The sequence below is a fragment of the Gossypium arboreum genome, chromosome 8 (assembly GCF_025698485.1).
Source record: "Gossypium arboreum isolate Shixiya-1 chromosome 8, ASM2569848v2, whole genome shotgun sequence".
Taxonomy (NCBI): Eukaryota; Viridiplantae; Streptophyta; class Magnoliopsida; order Malvales; family Malvaceae; genus Gossypium; species Gossypium arboreum.
In genome coordinates, this window is record NC_069077.1 from 91,731,164 (window position 1) to 91,750,465 (window position 19,302).

At 39.3% G+C, this 19,302-nt stretch overlaps 2 protein-coding genes and 1 long non-coding RNA gene across 4 annotated transcripts; 2 read left to right on the top strand and 1 right to left on the bottom strand.

Moving 5' to 3' along the window:
* Positions 1 to 9,268: 9,268 nt before the first annotated feature.
* On the bottom strand, positions 9,269 to 10,683 carry LOC108479035 (uncharacterized). Of its 2 annotated transcripts, none has more exons than XR_008287078.1 (4): positions 10,558 to 10,683; positions 10,353 to 10,488; positions 9,789 to 10,154; positions 9,269 to 9,684 (listed from the first exon to the last, which is right to left on the bottom strand). It is a non-coding gene; the product is annotated as an uncharacterized LOC108479035 (long non-coding RNA). The 2 variants fall into 2 exon arrangements; XR_001870388.2 differs by having other exon boundaries at positions 9,270 to 9,684; positions 10,353 to 10,483.
* Positions 9,580 to 14,808, top strand: LOC108479818 (uncharacterized). The gene is made up of 6 exons (XM_017782626.2): positions 9,580 to 12,085; positions 12,257 to 12,526; positions 12,623 to 12,796; positions 12,891 to 12,997; positions 13,123 to 13,457; positions 13,933 to 14,808. The coding sequence occupies exons 1-6, from the start codon at positions 11,933 to 11,935 to the stop codon at positions 14,514 to 14,516; spliced, it is 1,623 nt and encodes a 540-aa protein (XP_017638115.1). The 5' UTR covers positions 9,580 to 11,932; the 3' UTR covers positions 14,517 to 14,808.
* A 143-nt stretch (positions 14,809 to 14,951) lies between these two features.
* On the top strand, positions 14,952 to 19,089 carry LOC108478678 (MLO-like protein 13). The gene is made up of 14 exons (XM_017781152.2): positions 14,952 to 15,687; positions 16,355 to 16,412; positions 16,560 to 16,777; positions 16,862 to 16,978; positions 17,072 to 17,120; positions 17,228 to 17,322; positions 17,472 to 17,546; positions 17,758 to 17,846; positions 17,937 to 17,986; positions 18,082 to 18,122; positions 18,221 to 18,433; positions 18,527 to 18,594; positions 18,703 to 18,763; positions 18,854 to 19,089. The coding sequence occupies exons 1-14, from the start codon at positions 15,568 to 15,570 to the stop codon at positions 18,914 to 18,916; spliced, it is 1,317 nt and encodes a 438-aa protein (XP_017636641.1). The 5' UTR covers positions 14,952 to 15,567; the 3' UTR covers positions 18,917 to 19,089.
* The last annotated feature ends 213 nt before the right edge of the window (positions 19,090 to 19,302 follow it).

Sequence of the window (19,302 nt, forward strand, 5' to 3'; positions counted from 1 at the left end):
AATATGTAATCTTATAAAATAATATCTTATAAGATTACATATCATATCTAAGATCTCTAAGATTATAAAATCATATCTTTTAAGATCATGTTTCCATATTTGTCTAACTTGTAGATGGACCTTCAATCTCTTCAAGCAACGGGCCAGTTCGATTGGGCCAAATGACCTCCTTCCTTCTTGATGGATCGCACAGATGTGTCATGGTTGCGGGCTCCCATGCGCAACCCATGACATTCTCCCCTACCGAATCTAGCGACGCCCTCGTCGCGTCCTCCGCATGGTATCGATCTATCTTGTCTTGGAATTGCCACAAGGCTTCAGTTGGTTCCCAACTCATCTCACTATCCGGGAATCCCTTCCATCGGACCAAGTATTCACGCCGCGGTTGGTAGTACTTACGTCTGACCACACGATCTGCTTCAATGTTCTCGACCTCTCGATCATAGGCGACTTTTACCCCCATTGGTGCTCGTTTAGACTTACTTCGATTTGGGTCTTCTCCATCTTCATGGAATGGCTTAAGCATACTCACATGGAATACTGGATGAACTTTGAGCTTTTCAGGCAACTCAAGCTTGTAGGCCACCTTGCCTACCCTATTCACAATTCGAAATGGCCCCTCATACCGCTGAACGAGTCCTTTGTGTAACCCATCATGTCGCAAAATCAGGTGTAGTTTGGCAAGAACTGGGTCACCAACCTGAAATTGCACGTCCCTTCGATTTCGATCCGTCCACTTCTTGTTGCGCTTACTTGCCTTATGTAGACAAGCTCTAGCTAGATCGTTTTGCTCTTGCCAATCCCTCGCAAATCGATAAGCTGCTGGATTCAGTCCCGCATAACGAGTTGCAACCACATTGGGTATAAGTGGCTGTTGCCCCGTCACTATCTCAAATGGACTCTAGTTCGTTGCCCCACTTCGTTGTAAGTTGTACGAAAACTAGGCCACGTCCAACAACTTTGGCCAATCCTTTTGTGTCACACTTACATAGTGCCGAAGATATGTCTCCAACAATGCATTCACTCGTTTGGTTTGCCCATCAGTCTGGGGATGCATGCTAGTGGAAAAGTTTAAGTCTGAGCCCATTAACTTGAACAACTCTGTCCAAAACCGACTCGTGAATCGCCCATCTCGATCACTGATGATAGATTGTGGTACTCCCCAATACTTCACCACATGCTTAAGGAATAAGTGAGTTGCCTCCTCAGTGGGACACTCCTTGGTTGCGGGGATGAAAGTTGCATACTTCGAAAACCTGTCCACCACAACAAAAATACTCGCAAATCCATCAGATTTAGGCAAGCCTGTGATAAAGTCCATGGACAAGCTCTCCCATGGGCGCTCTGGAATGGGCAACAGTTGTAACAAATCAGCAGGGGCTTTCAACTCAACCTTATCTTGTTGGCATATTAAACAAGTTTTCACATAGGTCTCCACATCATCACCCATGTGAGGCCAATAAAATCGATCCTCCAATAGAGCCAAGGTACGGTGTATTCCTGCATGGCCAGCCCATTTTGAATCATGACATTCCTTCATGACTTCCCTTTGTAAATTCCCATGTTGAGGCACATATAGACGTTGCCCATGAGTGTATAGCAATTCTCCCTCGAGCCAAAATCGCCTCGTCTTTCTATATCTAGCAAGCTCCATTAGATTTTTAGCCGTGGGATCATGGGACAGTCCTTCTTGAATGCGCTCTAATAAGGGACTCTCAATTTGGCTTATCGTTGCAAATTCTATTTTTCGGCTAAGTGCATCGGCCACAATGTTGGCACTCGCCGGCTTGTATTCCATGCTAAAATCAAACTCTGCTAGGAAAACCTGCCAACGAGCCTGCTTGGGGGACAACTTTTTTGAGGTTAAGAAATAGCTATTTGCAACATTATCAGTGAATACCACAAACCTGGAACCCAGCAAATAATGTCTCCATGTGCGCAAACAATGCACCACTGCCGTTATCTCTTTTTCTTGGACCGTGTATCTCCGTTCCGTCTCGTTAAGCTTTCGACTCTCGAAAGCAATCGGATGCCCATCTTGCATTAACACCCCTCCAATCGCATACTCTGAAGCATTTGTGCGTACCTCATACGCCTTTGAAAAATTTGGCAATGCGAGTGCAGGCTCACTCGTCATCGCTTGCTTCACTTGGTTGAAGGCTTTCTCACACTGAGGGTCCCAATCCCACAGTTTGCCCTTTTTCAACAGGTCCGTTAAGGGTGCAGTGATCTTGGAATATCCTTCAATGAAGCGACGGTAGTAATTTGCTAATCCAAGGAAAGACCGCAACTCTGTCACCTTAGTTGGTGACTCCCAATCGGTAATTGCTCGAACTTTACTTTCATCCATTCGAATCGTGCCACCTCCCATAATATGGCCTAGATATGGCACTTCTCGTTGGGCAAAGGAGCATTTCTCCTTTTTGACATATAGCTCATTTTCTCGTAGAGTTTGGAACACCTCCCCTAAGTGTCCCACATGCTCTTCGAGCGTCTTACTATACACCATAATATCGTCAAGATAAACAACCACAAAATGATCCAAGAAAGGTTGTAATACCTTATTCATTAGGGTATAAAATGTGGTCAGAGCATTTTTCAACCTGAATGACATCACCAAGAACTCAAAGAACCCATACCTAGTTATACAAGCTGTCTTGGGCTCATCCCCATCGGCTATTCTCACTTGGTGGTACCCTGATAGCAAATCCAACTTAGTAAACCATCTTGTGCTACCAAGTTGATCGAACAAATCTGCAATAAGAGGAATGTGATACATGTTTTTTATAGTGATTTTGTTTAAGACCCTGTAGTCGATGTACATTCTCAAAGATCCATCATGCTTCTTTTGAAATAACACAGGTGCACCGAACGGGGCTTTAGATGGTCTAATGAACCCGGCATCTAAAAGCTCTATCAACTGCTTCCGTAATTCCTCTAGTTCCGGTGGAGCCATTCGATATGGTGCCCTTGTTGGCGGTTCAGCATTGGGCAACAATTCAATCTTGTGGTCCACCTCCCTCTTAGGTGGCAATCTTTTGGGCAACTCATGGCCATTACATCTTGAAATGACTTTAGCAACCGTTCCACTTCCTTTGGAATTTCCCCCTCGAATTTATCATCCATATTGTCTCTCAAGGTAGCTAGGTAGGAGACTTCATTTCGACGGACTCCTTTGGCAAATTGAATTGTTGACAAGGTTTTTCCCTCCATGCTTCCCTTCCTTTTCATTCTCACCATATATCGTTGGTTTGCATCAAAGATTGTCATGTAATTCTTAGAAGGGTGAATATCCACATTAAGCCTATCAAGTAAACTTAATCCAACTACAAAATCGTAATCATCAAGTGGGATTACCTTAATAGTCGCTTTGCCCGTCCACTCTCCAAGTTTGAGTTCCACCCCTTTTGCCACACCCGTTATGGGAATGCTTTCTGAATTCACCGTTTGATTCATCCCGAATCTTCCTCGATTCTGAGGCCAAGTTCCTTTGCCATTTCTTTGGACATGAATAAATCAGACGCACCAGTATCAACAAGTGCATTCAATCTTCTTCCAGCTACGATGATGTCCACAAATATCAACCTATTGCTTGACTTCTCTTCGACACCTCCTAATATCGAATTAAGGCTTTTGGTGGTATTTCCGGCTTCCTCTCGTGCCTCCATGGCATGAAAAGCGGCTTTCTTTGGACAGACACTCATTCTATGTGGGCCTTGGCAAAGAAAGCACTTCATTGGTTCTTTTCTATCCCAAGGCTTATCTTGACTAGACTTTGGGCCTTCGTCATTCTTTTCCCCTTGATCCTTGTCTCCTCCACCATTGCCTTTGGGTCTCGACTTGGGTTTGGAAGAATCATTATTATCAAACTTTCTTCCCTCAACATCATAAAAATTTTCTGCCTTAGCCATAGCTTCGGTCAATTCGGTGATATCTAGGCGACGCAACTCTTGCTTGGCCCACATTTTTAAACCACCCTCGAACCAATAGAATGCTTTTTTCTAGTTCAAGTCTGAGATCTGAAGCATCAACTCGCTGAATTCCTGAACATAATCTCGAACAGTGCCTTGTTGCGTAAGCCGACACAACTTAGCACGAGCCTCCTTCTTAGCATGTTGCTGATAAAACTGCTTCTTCAACTCTCTTTGGAACTCCTCCCAAGTTCCAATGGCCGTTCCTCCACGTTTCTCATCCGTGGACCTATGTCTCCACCACAAGAGAGCAACATCAGAAAAGTAAATTGAAACGGTGTTTACCTTGGTGGCATCATCCTCAATGCCAATTGCTCGAAAATATTACTCCAATTCCCACAGGAAGTTGTCCACTTCTCTCGCGGACCTAATCCCCTTGAACTTCTCAGGTTTTGAAACATCCACATGACGTTGCTTCGGTCCCGAAGCCAAAATCCCACTTCCTAGGGCAGCCTTACAGATTCTGAGCTCCCCCTTAAGCTCAGCAATCTCTTCCTTCATGGCAGTCAGCAAGGCCTCAAGAGCTTCGTCCCTCCCTGTCAGTTTGTCTGAAGTGGATCTGAGGGAGTCCAACACAAACTCCTTGCTATCTTCCCTCAGTTCCTCCATATAGGCCAGGACCACTTCGAGTGTCTCCTTCATGTCACCAACGGACTCCTCGAGATTAACCACTCGAATTTCCAAGCTCGGCAGCATATTCCTCGATCGACTAGCCTTTCTAGCCCTCCCACGGGTTTCCATTGGCTCATTTTGATCAACAACTTCTTTCGACATATCTTAAAAGTGCTTTTGAACTGGCTCTGATACCAACTGTCACTGACTTAGGATTCTTGTCTCACAATCCGTGCGGCCTTAGGCAGTTTCATACTCCAAAAACGCCTAAGTCAGCCTAACTTCCATAAAAGAAGGATTCAACAGAATTCTTCCCAAAACACAACTCAAGCGAAAGCAACTCAAAGTCAAACAAGATGAAAGAAGAATGAGACAAGAACAAACCAAGGAAAATAAGAACACAAGAGAGAGAGAAAATTGAGTGAATGCTCTCAAGAATTCTTATTGCTCGAAACTCAAGTGCTTTACAATAAGAGAAGAGGCCTCTATTTATAGTTGAGCCCCTCCAAATCCAACGGTACAAAATCAAGTACATCAACGGCTATGATTAAAGGGTATCTACAATCAAATCTCTAAGAATATAAAATCATATCTTCTAAGATTACATATCTTATCTAAGATATATAATCTTGTAAAATAATATCTTATAAAATTACATATCATATCTAAGATCTCTAAGATTATAAAATCATATCTTTTAAGATCATGTTTCCATATTTGTCTAACTTGTAGATGGGCCTTCAATCTCTTCAAGCAACGGGCCAGTCCAATTGGGCCAAATGACCTCCTTCCTTCTTGATGGATCGACAGATGTGTCATGGTTGTGGGCTCCCATGCGCAACCCATGACACTAGGGCCCTGATGGGCTTTCGGTGCCATTCTATCAAAAGTATTGGCATATTTTTGGTCATGACATTAGTGCATACTGTTTTGCTATTTTGAATGGTGAATCGTCTCTTGCTGATATTAATAAAACCAATATTGTGCTTATTCTTAAAACTACGAACCCCATGCAAATGACTCAGTTTCACCCTATTAGCCTTCGTTTCGTCCTTTATAAAATTATTTCCGAGACTGTAGTCAATAGATGTCATGCTGTTTTGCATTTGTGTGTAGAGAAGGCACAGAACGCTTTTACTCCTGGTCGTTTGATTACAGATAACATAATTTTGGCTTATGATATTCTTGATAAGCTTCAACAATAGAAAATGGGTCTAGAGGGCAACTTTGCCTTAAAACTAGATATGAGCAAAGCCTACGACCGTGTTGAATAGGATTTTTTGGAAGCAATGATGTTGCTATGGGGTTTTCATGAGCTTGGGTAGATCTCATCATGTATTGCGTCAATTTCTTCTATTATTCGGTGCTTTTGAATAGTGATATGGGTCATTCTTTTGCTTCGGCCGAAGGATTACGATAGGGTGTGTAACAGTCTGATTTTGGACCTAGTCAAAATAGTGGTTTCGGGACCACAAATCCAACATAGAAAATTTTTTTATTACATTTTCATGGTTTATAGTTTTATGGAATGATTTCGTGAAGATTTAATTCGAAAATTTTGATGTTTGTGTACTCAATTTAGTCAAAAGGACTAAATTGTAATAAGTGCAAAAGTTGAGTTCTACATGTTAAAGGTGTCCAAATGCTATGGGACTTTAAATTAGAGGTTCTTATATGATAATCAGACCATTTGTTAAGTTAGTGGACAAAAATAGACATGGGGTAAGAGAATTTTAGTGATTTGGAAAAAGGGTATGTTGGTCATTTGGTTTATAAAAGGATAAAAAGGGAAAATAAAGCCAAAATTTGCTCATCTTTCTTCAACCTTCGCCAAAACTTGGAAGAACACCATAGCTAGGGTTTTTTCATCTTTCAAGCTTGATTGTGAGTACATCCTAGCCCCGTTTTTAATGCTCTTTATGTTTTTGAAGTCGTATTCACCCGATCTTTCTATTTCTACCATTTTTTTGAAGTAGGGTTCATGTTTAAAATTTTACCCATGTATGACATGCATGTATTTTGATATTTTTTGGTAGAAAATGAAAGTTTGATATGTAATAAACAACTTTTACTAAGTGATTTTTGATGGAAATACATAAAAGGACCTATTTGTAAAAAGTTATAAAATGTGTAGTAAAGATGTGATTTGATGAAAATTTTGGGCTAATATGAGTATATATATGGTTCAGCTAGGCTTGGGTAACAAAGAAATTGAATACATTTCAATTTAGGAGCCTAGGGGCTAAAATGTAAACATGTCAAAGTTTAGGGGAAAAAATGTAATTTTTTCCATAATGTAAGTTTTGGACTGAATTGACTGATGTGATTAATAAATGAGTTAAACTTGCTATTATAGATTAAGAAAAATGATGTTCGGACCTAGATCGGGGGAAAAATAAAGTATTTGATGATTTGGTCCCTTTTCTACTATTTTTGTACCGAGGTAAGTTCTTATGTAAATAATACATTGTTTTAAATATGTTTTGTATGTTTTACTATTGTATGAATTATGATTGATCATTGAGCGTGTTCGACAAAGTTACGACAATTTTGAAATCCCGATCGAACCTTAGAAATAGATAGGATACAAATGTCATGACATTAAGGTTATTGAGACTATGTGTAAGACCATATCTGGGATATGGCATCAGTATGAGACTTCGTGTAAGATCATATTTGGGATGTGGCATCGATATGAGATTTCGTGTAAGACCATAGCTGGGCTATTAGCATCGAAACGAGATCCTATGTAAGACCATATCTGGGATATGGCATTGGTGTGGTACTATGTGTGTGAGATACCCGAGTATCCTTAGTATTCCAAGTGGTTCAATGGGAACTGAACGAGAATGTCAAAGTTGTGAAAGACTATGGTATGTTGTAAATTGGTACAAGTATGTACATAAAACTCATACTTAATGAGCTTGATATGTGATAAATCTCTTGGTAAGGTTGTGATTAAGTTGGATTGTAAGATTTATAATGACATTTATGTTAATTTACTTCAAGTTAATTGTATGTTAAATGTGATTTTATAATGCTTATTATTTACATGGGAACTTACTAAGCTTTAAAGTTTACTCATGTTTCTTTTCCCTTGTCTTATAATGTCACCAAGCCAGCTCGGGGATCGGAGATTGTCGGAGATCTAGTCACACTATCAACCTATTATTTTGGGTACCAATGATTTGAACATTTTGAGTTATGGCATGTATAGGGACTTGGTCATTTTATTTTGTGTTATAATTGATTGGCCAAATGTGTTGGCTTATAATGGTTGATAATTCATTTTGTAAATGGCCATTGAAATTGGCTAATATTGATTTAAGTATATATGCATATGATGATGTCTTTCATGGATGTAGAAAATTGTATGATTTGAGTTGAAATATATGTGATGTTTGTGTATGATAAATGATAGTATGTGAATGAGGTATTGATGCGTTGGTTGTTGCTGATTTGGTTGAATGTATATACTTGGAATGGTGTTATGTTTTGTTGTGTAGATTTGTGCATGGAAGGGTGACAATATGGCTTGTAAAATAGCCTTATTCTTGTCCACACGGGTAGACACATGGGTGTGTGTCTAGCCATGTGTGACACACGGCTCGCCCCATGGGCGTGTGATCCAGCCGTGTGTCCCCTGTACATTAATTGTTGCAAAACAGAATGCTCAGTATGAGCACACAGGCGTGTGTCTCAGCTGTGTGGATGACACAGCCTCAGGTACGGGCTGTGCCCTGGGTGTGTGAAGTCTACACCTATTTTATGAAAAATTATAAAAATTAAATCGCCCATACAGCCTAAACACACGGGCGTGTGCCTTGCCCGTGTGACTTCTATTTGTTCTTAGATGACAAATAGAGAGTTACACGGGTTAAGGACACGGGCGTGTGTGACCACACAGCCTGCCCATACGGGCGTGTCTCAAGCCACACGGGCCTATGTCTCTTAAAATAAGAAAATTTATCTAAGTGTTGTGAAATTTCCAAAGTCTTCAATTTGGTCTCAAACCGCTTCCAATGCATGTTGGGGGCCTCGTAGGTTCGTTTTAGGGACGATGTGAATGTAAATGAGAATTTTAAATTTGGATGAAAATTTTCGTCTTGGTTTTGTATGTTTGTTTATGTTCAAGTCCGGTAATGCCTCGTACCCTATTCTAGTGTCGAATAAGGGTAAAGGGTGTTAAATGTGAGACTCTTAGCCCATTCTTATTTCTTCTCTGTTGTGAGGGATTGCCTTCCCTTATGTGATCGACACTTCAAAATGATCTGGTAAAGGAGGCCACTATTAGTCGGGGGTCCTCCAATATCCCATCTATTATTTACGGATGATTACATCCTTTTTTAGGAGGCAACCGAAGGAGGGCCTTCGGTGTTGAAACAAAATTTGAAAGATTATGAGAGTTCCTCTGGTCAATGTGTGAATTTTGACAAGTCAGTCATCTATTTTAGCTCTAATGTTGAGGAAGTGCGGATTGCGACCTCTTTTGGGGCTCCGTATTCCTACTGAGCCTGAGAGGCATATGGGTTTTTCAATTATCATAGGGAGGAATAAAAAGAGGGTGTTTTAGCATTTAAAAGACCACTTGCACAATAAGATTAAAAATTTGTGTGTATGATCTTTTTCTTAGGATGGAACAGAGGTCTTTATTAAGAATGTCGTGTATGCTATTCCCAATTTTGCTATGTTATGTTTTTAATTACCTGTTTCTTTTTGCTTAGACTTGGAGAGAATTCTAAGTAGATTTTGGTGGAAGAAATATGATGGACGTAGGGGCATCCATTGGTGTGATTGGTCATCTTTGTGTGATTCAAAAGATTTGGGTGGGATGGGTTGCCAACAATTAGCTCAATTTAAAGTTGTTCTCTTGGCTAAGAAAGGTTGGCGTTTAGTTAGTAATCTGAATTCATAGGTTGCGTGTGTTCTTAAGCATAAATACTATTCGCAATGTGATTTTATGAATTCTGAGTTGGGATCTTACCTTTCTTACCTTTGGAAAAACATTTGGGTTGCTAAAGGTTTGCTGAATTTTGGGCTGAGCTAACGTGTGGGTATAGGCTATCGTATCTGAGTCAGGGATGATGCATGGATCCACGGCCTACCTTGTCACAATTTATAGATTCAATGGATTAATTCACCTGATATGCTAGTTGTTGAGCTTGTTAACCATGATACTAGATAATGGAATGAGGCATTACTTACCACTGTTTTGGTTAATGCTACTGTGGAGAAGGTCCTCTGTATTCTTCTCGCATGGGAGGCTCATGATGATACTTTGGTATGAGGGGAGGAAGTTTCGGGGGAGTACTCGGTTCATAGTGTCTATTGCTTACTTCATCGCTCGAGCCCATCTAGTGACTATGACATATACAAGCCATTCTTTACAAGATTATGGAATTTACAACTATCTTCTAAGATAAAAATTACAACATGGCATATATTTCGCAATATCATCCCTAGTTTCTTTAATCTGTACAACCGACGACTATGCTTTGGTGCTTGGCGGCTATTGAAACTTTGGAGCACATCTTCTGTGACTGTCCCTCCGTTACTGGTATCTGGGTGGACCTATACATAACCTGGCCTAGTGAGCTTTTGGAGGCATGCTTGCAAGATTGGTTGTTTTACATTATTCAAGTTTACCCTATCACAATTTTCAGGAAAGTTGTGTGTGCCTTATGGTTTATCTAGAATGCTTGGAATCATCGTGTTTACAAAAATGTTATTATACAAATGCATATTTTAATTCAAAAGGTTGATACTTACCTTCCGGAATTGGATGTGGCATAGGTGAAGCTTCTTGGGCGCCCGATTAGGGATGAGCGGTGGTGACCCTTGGACGAATACTGTTTGAAAATCAACTTTGATGCGGCTTTTCATTCCCCTTTCAGGACATCCTGCACTAGAGTTGTTATCAGAAATAACCATTGGACTATATTGGCTTTGCACATGGTGGTTTGTAAACATATACCTTCTGCTTTTGCAGTTGAGGCCATTGCTTGTCTTCATGCGGTCCACTTGGGCCTGGCTCTTGATTTCCCAGATGTGATTGTTGAAGGTGACTCCCTCATGGTAATTCATAAGGTCCAATCTTCCCAGCTTGATCTATCGGTCATCGGCGCTTATATTCGAGACATAAAACATTGGGCAGGATATTTTTACAGGTGTGACTTTTGGCATTTCCTTCACTCGGGTAATACTATGGCTGATTTGTTGGCTAAAGAAGGCTTGAAAGCAGGGATGGGCTCTTATGTGTGCAGGGGTGTTTCCGATTTTACACAACGGGTGGTGGAGTGTGATCATCTATCCGATTTGTAATGCATTTAATGAGAAGTGGAGAGGGAGTGGGGAGCATTTTTCGTAGGTTTTCTGTTGTTTCTTTTGGTAGCGCTTGAGGATTCATATTGGTTTTCGACGAATTTCTCTTCGCTCCGGTGATGTCTCTGTGCCCTTGTTTGGATGGTCGCTATTTCTATTTGTGCTTGAAGTCTGTGTGCTAGCCTGTCTGGTTTTTTTTTCTTGTTAGATGTTTTGTTTTCTAGCTGCTTCTGCTGCGATCCAACTTTTGATATCTGCTCACCTCAGTTTTCATTTGCTACGTGGCCCATATACTTAGCTTTCTTAGAATTTGATTTGTTTGGTTTTCATTTTGTGTTTGCTTGGTTTTTGTTTATTTTTGTAGTGGACCTCATTTCTTTGTTTTGTTTAATGTAAGCCTAGTTTTTCAAATTTATTTTTTTACTACATTACTTTTTAATAAGAATTAAATAAAATATTTAAACGGCCCTTAAAGAAAAACAAATCAACGTCGTATTAACCATTTTGTACTAGGCATCCAATGAACAGTATACGTGTCAACCTTGAAAGCAATATGCTAGAAGCTACCGTCGGATCTTACGCCACGTGTAAGACAGCACCAAACCACCGCCGTCATTTAAAAGAAATCCTAACTTTGTGGGCCCCGCATATTATCCGTTTATGTGTTTACATGTCTGCCAGCACATGCTACCCTTTTCTCCCAGAGTACCCAAAATAGCCTTAACTCTAACCCCAATAATTGCCACAACTAAGGGTATTAAAGTAATCGCGAACTTTATTACACGTGCGATGGCTCAAACAACGCGGGATTTGCACGTGCTCGCCGCCAAAAAGGATCCGCTTACCCCCATTTTAACTCCATTAATTAGATTTCTCCAAAGTAACTTCTAGGGTTTCGGAATCTCCGAAATTTGCTCTCGTTCCTTAAATTTTGATTAGAGGTAAAAAAAAAAAAAAAAACTTTAAAGCTAGGTTTTCCGGCATTTTTTCGGTTGGTGTTGGGAAAATAGGGATTTGGCTTAGATTGGATGGTGCAGTTGATGAGATCGGGAACTCCTACGGCGGAACCCGAAGCGTGCCGGGACAAGGCGCCGGTGAAATTGGAGATCGTAGAGGATTCATTAGAGGAAGAACATGGCCCTGTTAATAAACGATCCAAACTTTCTCCAAATCTTCAACAGGTATTATTTTCCCTTCAAATTTCCTTTTTTTTTCCCTATGAAATAAATATATAAACAAAAACTCTCCCTATTTTGGAGAGAGATCTAAAGTATTTAGATAAGAATAAGAGCTTTTATTTTAGAGCTTTGAAATCTGAAAGATTTCATTTCTGGGTATATATATTTTGTCAGTGGAGCTCCGATGGCAATGCTTTCCCGATCCCGCCAGCGCAATACAACCCGTTGGATGAGCCGAGTCCACTTGGTTTGAAGCTAAGGAAGAGTCCTTCACTTTTGGATTTGATCCAAATGCGCCTCTCTCAATCCCAAAGCGGTAGCTCAGCCGCCCAAGCTGAGAGCTTGAACTCTGGTGTCAAAAAGGAGAGTAAAGCTGTTGCCGCTACCGATAAGCTTAAAGCCTCAAATTTTCCAGCTTCCATTCTTCGAATCGGCCACTGGGAGGTACCTTTTATTATTTTTTATTCATTTATTTTATTAAATACATTCATTTTGGGGGGTCAAGTAGCTGAAGAATTGCTTACTTGGTTATTTTTGCAGTATAAGTCGAGGTATGAAGGTGATTTAGTGGCCAAGTGTTATTTTGCAAAGCATAAGCTTGTCTGGGAGGTGTTGGAAGGTGGGCTTAAGAGTAAGATTGAAATACAGTGGTCGGATATTATGGGTCTTAAGGCAAATTGTCCTGATAATGGACCCGGGACTTTGAATGTTGTGGTAAACTTTCCTATGTTCCGTATGATATTCTTTTGAGTTTCCAATCTCCTTTTTAGTTTTCCTGCAACAATTATGTGTGCCTGTAATTATGCAGCTGGCTAGACAGCCCCTTTTCTTCCGGGAGACTAATCCGCAGCCTAGAAAACACACCTTATGGCAGACAACTTCAGATTTTACTGATGGTCAAGCTAGCATACATAGGTAAAAGTGATGTATATTTTATTCTTTTTCCCTTTTTGTGGAAATACAAGCTGAATTTACGTTAGTTGTTTGCATAGGGTTATGTGGCTAATTTGCTAATAAAATTTTGTAATGCTACTTTGCAGGCAACATTTTCTGCAGTGTCCCCAAGGGTTGTTAAACAAACATTTTGAAAAACTGGTCCAATGTGATATGCGTTTGAACTGTTTAAGCAGACAGCCAGAGATAATTTTGGATTCACCGTACTTTGAATCACGAAGTTCTGTTTTTGAGGATCCCAGTGAACCTAAAGGGCATGACTATGGCCAAGGGGAGACTGGTAAAGGATCTACTAGCTCTGGCTTCCAGAATATAGCATCACCTGTTGCAGCTCACTCCTCGTCTTTGGAGATTGAGAAAGGGGATTCTGCTGCCATAACCTCGGAAAATATGTCTAGGGAGGCTCCATCTCCCAGTTCAGGTACAATCAGGAGCTCAGAATTTGTTGTTGATGTGCTCATGCATAAAGTTTTTATGTTATGTCGTCCTTTTGTAATCTCTTCTATTTACTCCTTTCTAAGTCCAGTGCTTAATTTGGTGCAATGTGTGATCTCATAGGAAGTTGCATTTTATTGTTAAAAATGATTTTACACAGGCTTGATGTTATGAATCTTTTTGTTAGTGGTGGTGTTGATGCTGATATAGGCAGCAGAGCAGCGTAAAGAACACAGTAGCCTTTATTTTTTTTAAGAAAATTGTATATATTGGCTGCATATGCATGCTATTTGATTTGTTTGGTCCCTGTTGGATTTAGTATGTGCATTAATATTGTTCCTTTTTCTTTTTTGGGATTAGATTTATAGTTCTAGCTGAGTAGAAAGATGTTCCCTTAGCATTGCTTCTTGTCTAGTTAATTTCTCAATTCACATTAGTAATAGACTCTTGTGCCATTGAAGGAAGCGGAGTTTGTGAAGCAGTGGATTCAAAGGGGCCTAGAAATTGGGACCAGATAAAAGTGCCGGGACTTCACCCTTCTATGTCCATGAGTGATCTTATGAACCACATTGGACACCGTCTTTCAGAACACATGACCTCCGAAAATCCATCCTCTGAAAATAGACCAGACTGCCAGGAAATGCTGGAGGATATTGCACAATACCTTCTTAGTGACACTCAATTTACAACAGCCTCTGATGAGAAATCCCTCATGTCAAGGGTGAATTCTCTGTGTTGTCTTTTGCAAAAGGACAATACAACAGGCACAAGCTCACAGGCAAATGGAGAAAATTATGATGGAGGTGATGATGGAAAAGATGTTCAGCTAAACAGAGGTCATGGGTTTGAGTTTAATATTACGGGCAAGGATGATGTGAAGGCTTTTGAAGGGGAAACAAAGGAAGTGTCTAGTAGCAGGCAGGCGCCAGGCATGTCAAGAAAAGACTCGTTTAGTGAGTTGCTGCTTCATCTTCCCCGAATTGCATCGCTCCCCAAGTTCTTGTTTAACATTTCAGAAGAAGATGGAGAGAGACAAGCTAGATAAGATAGTTTTCTTGTTTATAGACTGTGTAAAACAAATGATAAGAAAAAAATATTAAGCGAATTTCCCAATCTCCCTCTTGTTAGTTGGAAATGTGATATGCTTGTATATTATATCAAATGTATGTTGAGGGGTGCTTGGACAATGGGATTTTTCAGGATTCGGAGAATTCTTTTGATGAAGAATTCCGGTAAATCCCATATGAAAACCTTAGGTGTTCTTTTTAGCTAATGTATTATTTGATGTAATATCTCAAGCAGATTGTTTGTTGGTTCTGTCTTAATTTGTAAGTAAACTGTAATAGATGTCTCATTTTCCATTTGATTTGCGATACATTTTGTGAAAAGGCAAAATACCCACACTGAAAAGAAGCCGGGATGCGGAAGCATCTGTAGACCATGATTGGAAACAGAATTATTCCTGCAAAGCTAGCATCTGGAGATGCTTACGTATTTACCGTACGAGGAGTCTGTATTCATTGTTCGTTACCCATTTGCAAAATGTATAGGGACTTTTATAATTTTTTTAAAAAATCAAACGTGTTTATATAAATATATATTGTTTCAAATGCCATTATGACATTTTATTTTTCCTAGCTTTGGCTTCGTCGTCTATCTTATTAGATCGATACCGTCGAATATTGTATCATTTACTTTTCCTCTTCCTTGATTCCTAATTCGTACCAAGCAAGCAAGCACCGGTAACGTTAAATCTAAAAACAAGACTTGAATAGCATCTGAGTGTCTTAGATTTAATTGATGTAAAAAAAAGGTTTAAAAGTTCCAAGCGTAGATATATAAATATGATTTTACTTTTCTTAGTGCAAGATCAAGAGATGATATTCATATAACTAGTGACAGTTGATTCCTTGGAAAGTAAATTGGGTTTTCCAATCAAATTCTTTTCCCTTAGGCCTTAAATTTGTATATTCTTTGTTCTTTCCCATCCTCACCTTCTTTCTCTTTCATATATGAAATCATGTTAAGCCTTCAGAGTTAAGACAAAATCTGCATTTCAATGGCTGCAAAACCTCATTTGAGTTGAAATCAAGATAATGGAAACGGTAGAGTCTATCTCTCTCTATTATAAACCAACATGGGTTGTTGCAGCCGTCTGTTTTGTCATTATTCTTATATCTCTTTTCGCTGAAAGAGGCCTTAATCACCTTGGAAAGGTACCCCCTACCACTTTTTTTCTTTTTCTCTTCTAAGCTTTTACCAAATTCATGAATTTACTAACAAAATGATGAAATCCCAATTTAATTCTTCACTTTGATGGAACAAATTCATGTGGTATTTAAATACAAGATGAGGTTGAAATGCCCAACTGTATGCTTCTATGCTCCAATAGAACAAACTATGTTTTTAAGCAGGCCAGATTAACTTGTACTCTATGTTACTTGGTGTTACTGTGGGCTATGAGTATTTTTCTGATATGGATGTGTTCAGTTTTTTCAAGTTTTTTCATGTTTTCAGAGGGCACTTGAGCTAACAGTATCCGGATATGAATGGGACAATACTTTAAGAAAAATGAGGAGTCGAGTAACGTAGCTTGTACTTGCTTTATATGCAAGACTTAATCATGAATCACTAAGCATTTAGATAGAAAGTTTAATTGCGTGTGTAGGATTCATACATGCTTATCCAGTCTGCAAATTTTGTCAGAAGGAATACATTAGAATGTCACTCTGGACTTTTTGCATGTTGCAATGAGTCACATGGAATTCCATTTATCTCTTGGTCTTTGTCTTCTTCTGGATCTGTTGTATAATGAAGCTTCCAAGATGGAAAATTTTCAGTGCATTGAAAATGTGGTGTCTAATTTCGACTTGGTAAATGCAGTGCCTGACGCATAGCAATCAAGATGCACTATTTGAAGCTTTACAGAAATTAAAAGCAGGTTTGCCTCACCACTCACTCCCCTTTGTCTTAGATTTTCTCTAAGTAAAATTTCATACTTAAGCAGCTGATATCGTTCAGCTGTATATCGTATTTGCAAATATTAAATGTTTAGCCTAACCAACGTGCTGCTGATGTTTGTGGACAGAGTTGATGCTACTGGGGTTCATTTCTCTTCTATTAAATGTCTTTCAAGGTCTAATAAGCCAAATCTGCATTCCGTCTCACTTTGAGTCCACTATGCTTCCATGCAAGAAGCACACCGAAATCAAAGGTCATGAAAACTATTCTCCTCCAGCCATAAACAATGAACGTCACCTGCTTTCGGAAAAGAGTGGCAATTTTTCAGATCATTGCTCACTTCAGGTATATGAAATTTCAGATGAAGCTCAGCCTTTCAAGGAGGGGTTGATTTAACTTATTTCCATAGTTTTTTCTTTCCGATCTCAGGGGAAGGTCCCGTTATTATCAACGGAGTCATTTCATGAGCTACACATTTTAATCTTTGTAGTGGCAATTGTTCATGTAGTATCCTGTGCTGTTATATTGGTTCTTGGAAGAGCAAGGGTAATGTGTTGTGCATCTATCGAACTTTCAGTATTTGCTTCATTTTCAATTGTAAACCGAATAAAACATATATATAGCTTTATTTTTATGTAGATACGCCAATGGAAACCTTGGGAAGATTCGATTTCTACAGTACCAGCAGGTAAATCAATCAAGTTCTCAAATATTACCAGTTAATTTATCTTCCATTATTAAATCATTGTGGTTGCATAGAACTGATGGATCATTGAGATTCATCTTGTTCAACAGGTCCAGCTAAAGTCACTCATAGGCATCATCTCAATAACGTACTCAAAAAACTTGCATGGGGATATTGGAGAAGGGCAGCCGTCATAAGCTGGATTGTAAGTCTTATAGCAGAATTCCATAGTCTTTATCTCTTGTGTATGCATTTTACTCATCTTATATACATTCATCATTATATCTGGTTGTACCAGCAATGGCAGTATCAAATCTGTTCTTTAGCAATTGAGTCCTCATGTTCTTCTTGCAGATTTCATTTTTCAAACAGTTCTATAGCTCTGTTACCATGTCTGAGTACATAGCACTTCGAGAAGGTTTTATCATGGTTAATTTCTCATCATCCATCATATGTACTTAATTCCTGGTTTCACCCTATGTTACTCGATCTGGCACTTGATTCCAATGCATATCCAGACATGGGTATGGTAATATGATCCCTGTCCAACACTTACACTCAAGTTCGAGTAACATAGGTTGCATTTTGAGTTGTTTCTTTACAAAAATCATGCTGCTTACCTACTTGTCCTACCTTCTAGACCAATTGCCTTAGCCATCAAGAATTTGATTTTCACAAGGACATGGTGGAGTCACTTGAAAGGGACTTCAGACATGTGGTTGGCATAAGGTAATTCTTAAAAAACTTGTCAGAATTTTAAATAAAGATTCTATTTGATTTTAAGAGAAATACTGTGCACTAATATCCTGTCATGTGTAGCTGGTATCAGTGGTTATTTGCGGTAGTGTTTTTGGCATTGAATGTGGAAGGTAAGGTTGGTTTTTTTTTTTTTCCTTTAATCTCAAGGAATTACCTTTATTTTTAGTCACATTTCACCATAATTGAAGGAAGTGGATATATGCAGGATGGCATACGTATTTTTGGCTATCGTTTCTACCTATAGTGGTAAGTGAATCATTTCCATTTCAGTGGATCATTTAAACTGGTTTGGGGAATGGGAATCACCTGATTTAACAATTATTGAGGTAAATGGAGTTTTACAGCTTCTACTTCTTGTTGGAGCCAAGTTAGAGCACATAATCGTCCGCTTAGCTCAGGATGTCGACGTGATGAAGAAGCATCCGGGACAGGAATCAGCGTGGGTGAGACCTTCTGACGAATACTTCTGGTTTAACCGTCCTCGCCTCCTTCTCGACTTTATTCACTTTATCCTATTCCAAAATGCCTTTGAGATTGCGTTCTTCTTCTGGATCTTGGTATGCCATTTCCAGCAACAACACAAACACATATTATTCACACCAGTTTGTTCTGTAAATGCACTAACTTGTTTAAATTTCATTTCCTCTCAGTGGACCTATGGTTTCCATTCATGCATGATGGAAAAAAAAGGCTATATCATCACTAGACTTATAATCGGGTAAACATTCAAGACCCGAGGCTGGGTTCTGGTTTCGATTAGTTTATGTTTTGCTTATCAGCACCACCATCATCATCGTCATCTTTTTTTCTTTTTGCCTTTGCGCAGTGTAATCGTTCAAGTTCTATGTAGTTACATCACACTGCCATTGTATGCTCTTGTCACTAAGGTATGGGACATCTTTCCTCCATTAAATCTATCTATGTTAGGCACTTCATTTGAACATTGATGTGGCATTTTCTTTTTATCCTTGTTGAAGATGGGAACTGCTTCCATGGCGGAGTCGGTGTCGGTGCCGATGCAGTCACCTGGGATAATTTAAACATATATATATGATAACCTTATAGTTCAACTCTAGATTGAGACATGAGAGGCTGATTTTTTATTTTATCCTTGCTGTAAATGTACAATCTTTCTTTGCATAATTACATTTGTAATTTTTGCCAACTGATGGTGCTGTAATTAATAATAAAAAAAAGAAATTGCTGGTGGAAATCTTTCATGCTAAATTGAGTGCTAAATTTGTGCACACCCAATTAACATCCTTCAGACGCGCACGCTTGGATTGGGTTTTTTTATGACTTGATTGTTTTGGATTCGGATAATCCAGGGTTTGAATTTTTCTCCCAATGGATTTTTTTGGATTTGATTTTTTTGCCAGACTCAATTTTTTTCAGATTTGGACTCAAATCAAACAGGGCAGACTTT

Coding starts and splice junctions, on each gene's coding strand:
- LOC108479818 (XM_017782626.2), top strand. CDS start 11,933: ATGGTGCAGTTGATGAGATCGGGAACTCCTACGGCGGAACCCGAAGCG. Junction 12,998..13,122: donor GGTCAAGCTAGCATACATAG/GTAAAAGTGATG, acceptor GCTACTTTGCAG/GCAACATTTTCTGCAGTGTC. Junction 13,458..13,932: donor GGCTCCATCTCCCAGTTCAG/GTACAATCAGGA, acceptor GTGCCATTGAAG/GAAGCGGAGTTTGTGAAGCA.
- LOC108478678 (XM_017781152.2), top strand. CDS start 15,568: ATGGAAACGGTAGAGTCTATCTCTCTCTATTATAAACCAACATGGGTT. Junction 17,847..17,936: donor AGACATGTGGTTGGCATAAG/GTAATTCTTAAA, acceptor TGTCATGTGTAG/CTGGTATCAGTGGTTATTTG. Junction 18,595..18,702: donor ATCACTAGACTTATAATCGG/GTAAACATTCAA, acceptor GCCTTTGCGCAG/TGTAATCGTTCAAGTTCTAT.